The sequence below is a fragment of the Triticum dicoccoides genome, chromosome 3B (assembly GCF_002162155.2).
Source record: "Triticum dicoccoides isolate Atlit2015 ecotype Zavitan chromosome 3B, WEW_v2.0, whole genome shotgun sequence".
Classification (NCBI taxonomy): Eukaryota; Viridiplantae; Streptophyta; class Magnoliopsida; order Poales; family Poaceae; genus Triticum; species Triticum dicoccoides.
This window is the reverse complement of record NC_041385.1, coordinates 261,888,264-261,891,935: the sequence shown is the minus strand read 5'-3', so window position 1 is coordinate 261,891,935 and position 3,672 is coordinate 261,888,264. Positions and strand designations below refer to the sequence as shown.

General features: G+C 43.0%; 1 protein-coding gene across 1 annotated transcript; it reads right to left on the bottom strand.

Annotated features, from left to right (window-relative positions):
- Positions 1-243: 243 nt before the first annotated feature.
- LOC119275838 (protein DELETION OF SUV3 SUPPRESSOR 1(I)-like) lies at positions 244-3,308 on the bottom strand. The gene is made up of 3 exons (XM_037556763.1): positions 3,154-3,308; positions 2,923-3,041; positions 244-619 (listed from the first exon to the last, which is right to left on the bottom strand). The coding sequence occupies exons 2-3, from the start codon at positions 3,017-3,019 to the stop codon at positions 486-488; spliced, it is 231 nt and encodes a 76-aa protein (XP_037412660.1). The 5' UTR covers positions 3,020-3,041; positions 3,154-3,308; the 3' UTR covers positions 244-485.
- Positions 3,309-3,672: the final 364 nt, after the last annotated feature.

Genomic DNA, 3,672 nt, shown 5'->3' with positions numbered 1-3,672 from the left:
ACAGAGTTCAAAAGGTCTTTTTAGCATCGTACTTCAATATTGGCTGTTATTATAGAGTTCAAATGCCTTTGGCGACTTTGCTTAAGACCTGAAGTTGCTCTTACATTTATCATTCTCTTCCGGTGAGAAGTTTGAAGAAGGATATAAAGCAATGGACCGCATTGGATAGAAGATTAAGGATGCCCTGGTTCAATAGACGGCTACCGCAGTGCCGGGACCAGACCATACGGGAATTCCTGCATGTCGACAAACTTCCGGGTAATTGCGATACTGTCTGGTAACTATCACTGTTCCACAAGTTGTGCTGCTCGCAGCCGATAACTACATGCAGTACGGTACAAAGTCTGATACACAGTACTGAAACGAAGATAAGTATCACAGCTTGATATTGCTAGGGAAGTATCGCAGGTTCAGAGAGCAGTGGCCACACAGTGCCTGATCGAAGATAAAGTGTACTACAGCTTTGATATGGATGGGGAAGTAGTTCAGCTCTTCTGAGTGTTGCCTCCCTCCAGCTCTTTCCTCAGCTGCAGTGAGAAATCGTCATTCACGTCGTCGTCATCCCAGTCATCCTCCCATTGCTGGACAGCTTCGTTGCCATCTTCCTTGTCATCCCATTCTGTAAAATACAAGAAAATGGGGTTAACGAGACGCACAATTTCATCACCATACAAGATTCAGCACAATCATGTTACATACAAAAGTACTTCAAGAGATTATGACGACAAAAGTATATGTCTCCACAGACCAGAGTAAAAAGAAATGCTACACACAAGACCATCTGCGACCAGGAAGCGGAACATACACTCACACAGTAGTCATATCGCAAGCAAACTGAACTGAGGGGCGAAGCTTCAGAAAGTAGCTATCATAACTACCGATAAAAGCTATGCAAATGGAAAGCAGAATTAGCAACACAAAGTATCATACTGTATCCTTGCAAAATTTACCAGTTCAGTTACTGAACACCATAATAATGCAACATAAGTGTATACATTCAGCAAAAGCAAGAAAAGAAACGAAGAAGACCCTAATCATATAGCTCATGATATAACCCACTGTAATATGATTTTACTTGCTGCAGGACAAACGTACTTGACATGCAGCAGTCATAGGTCACACATAAGAATTAAGAATTCATCTATACACATGAAGGACATTGTTTTCAATAAGTCGGTTAGTTGCCACCAGTGGCCAGGCCTACTAGTCTCGGGGGATTTCAGTAGGCAGGCAGCAGGTTTAAGTTTATAATGCATGTTTCATGCGACTTTTAGTGGGCACTAAAGCGTACTTCTATAGTAGCACAAAAATAGATAGCTGACATAAATCTCCGGGAGACAGGACTAACGTTTTCCACCTCTCACGCGCTCTTCTTTCTACGATTTAATCTGCTGCACTAAAAATCCAACTTTAACTTGACTCAGGAGACCAACTTACTCCCCCACTTCCCGAACTCATGATAGTGGGCCAGAGACCACCAAATTAGGCTACTTGGAATTACTAGTCAACTGCCAGTCAGATCGAGCCGGCAGCTAGCTCCCACCAATTGGCAATCATGGACTTATCGTCTACTTGTAGAACTAGAAACCTTTAACTTCATCAAAGAATCAGGTATAGCCACAACTTACAAAATAGGTTTTGATATATAACCAAACCTAAATCTCATTACAATGACAAAGCAGTTATCACCCTGTATCTAACCCTCTGGATTCAAATCAAGTTTGAAAATTGACGTAAAGTAGAAAGAGTACTATCCGACTAGAAGACTTCCTCTTGTTAGGATCCAAGAAAACCTTAAAGCACTATCTCCTCCAAACGTCTTCTTCCCATTTAAAAAAGAAAATTGCCATTGAACTGTTATTTGTGCCTTATACATGCTTCTAGACCCTATGAGGCCAGCATAGGGCCAGGCACAAACAAGTTGTGCACCAGCGCAAGAATGACCACGGACAGCAAAGGAGAAAAAGGACAAAGGTTTAGATAGATCATACAGTTTGCAGATATGTATGTTGACACATTTCATGGTATCATGTAGTTTCGCATTGTCCATCTACATGGATAGCATGTCTGCAAATGCTATTTCTGGACATTGACATGGCAAGGTAACTTATCAGACCAACACTTAGCCTCTCGAACACTCAATACAGCACATACCGATATGCTAATTGATGAAACAATCAAACAACAATGGGTTTATATTCTACTCCCTCCGTCCCAAAATAAGTGACTCGATTTTGTACTAACTTTGTACTAGAGCTAGTACAATGTTGAGTCACTTATTTTGAGAGGGAGGGAGTATTACCCTTCCAATCTACATGGACTGATCATTCCAATTGTGCAGTTTTAGGCAGTCATGTCAACACTGGAGAAACAGGGATTGAAGATCAATGTTCCCAAGGGAGAAGATGTGCAACACCTAGTTGTGTGTGCCTGATATTTAATCTAGAAGAAATAATCATGAAGATAAATACACCCAAATCATACCATCTGTTCTACGCTTAACTAAGAGAAAAGTAGTAACAACTACTGATAAACATGTACAAACAATATCGAAAATAACCTATTCCACCAAGCTAATTATTCAGGAAGCAGTAGTGAATGAAGATTATAAATGACATCAGGTGGCTACTGAAAGCACACGTTATACTGCCTGAGGTCTCACGCTTGGTAAAATCCGCATCGGAAACAATCCAGTTGCAACCAATTTGCCCATAATTTTAGGCGAATCTCCTAAAACCGATCTTGAAAGTAAGCTTGAGATGACCGACATATCCATCGCACATACCTTGTCCGGATCAACCCAAACCTAATCGACCAAATCGACATCACGACGCCAACAAGCTATGTTGAACTGACCGTGTTTGCCTAGATACAGCAACAGTGCTGCGGCGAGAGGGGGGAGCGGGGTGTGCTTGCACATACCTTGGTCGATCTCGAACTCCTCGAACTCGTCGTCGTCCTCGAGGAGGTCCATCTTGGCGGCCTCCGCCTTCGCGTCCGCCGGTGCTGCCGCCGCCATCGATGCTGGTTCTAGTATCTAGCTGCGACGCGGCCGAGTAGATCAGAGGGTTAGCAGAGAGATCCGGATAAGTTCGTGCGCGCGTGCGTGCCGGGGATTGTGGGGGAGGACGAGGGATCAAGACCGCCACCTACCTGATTCGCGTGGAGAAGAAGAAAGAGGGAACCCTAGACCTGGGGGCGGCTGCTCGTGGGGAGAGATGCCAGCCTGATAGGGTCGAAAGTTAAAACAGAGGCTCCAGCCTCCAGCAGCTTCTTGGCCTATTGTTCGGGTCCGGGTCCGCTTGTCTGCGGCTTCACCGACTGAAGTGACTCTACCACTACCTTGCGAGGGGATTTTTGATCTACGGGTGTATATACGTACATCTTAGATGAAAAAAAATTGAAATGTTTTCAAAATAAACTTGACCTTTCATTGCACTTGTGAAAAAAATCCACAAAAAGAAAAGAACCCTTTGACTGCTTTTCGAACAAACAAATTTTCAGCCAAAATAGTATGAATAGTGACCTGAAATAGCAAATAATTATTCTTTTGCCCTAAAGTGAACGCTGGTTTGATTTAACCAAAATTTAGGCCTCCGTGAAAGGAAAACGAAATTTAGGCCATGAAAAGAAGGCCTATAAATTCAGTTGTGATAGCCAACTCTTATGCTT

Bases quoted from the DNA above. Each gene is read 5' to 3' on its own strand.
- LOC119275838 (XM_037556763.1), bottom strand. From the start codon at position 3,019: ATGGCGGCGGCAGCACCGGCGGACGCGAAGGCGGAGGCCGCCAAGATG. The intron at 620-2,922 runs GTATGTGCAAGC...TGTATTTTACAG, and splicing joins GGAGTTCGAGATCGACCAAG to AATGGGATGACAAGGAAGAT.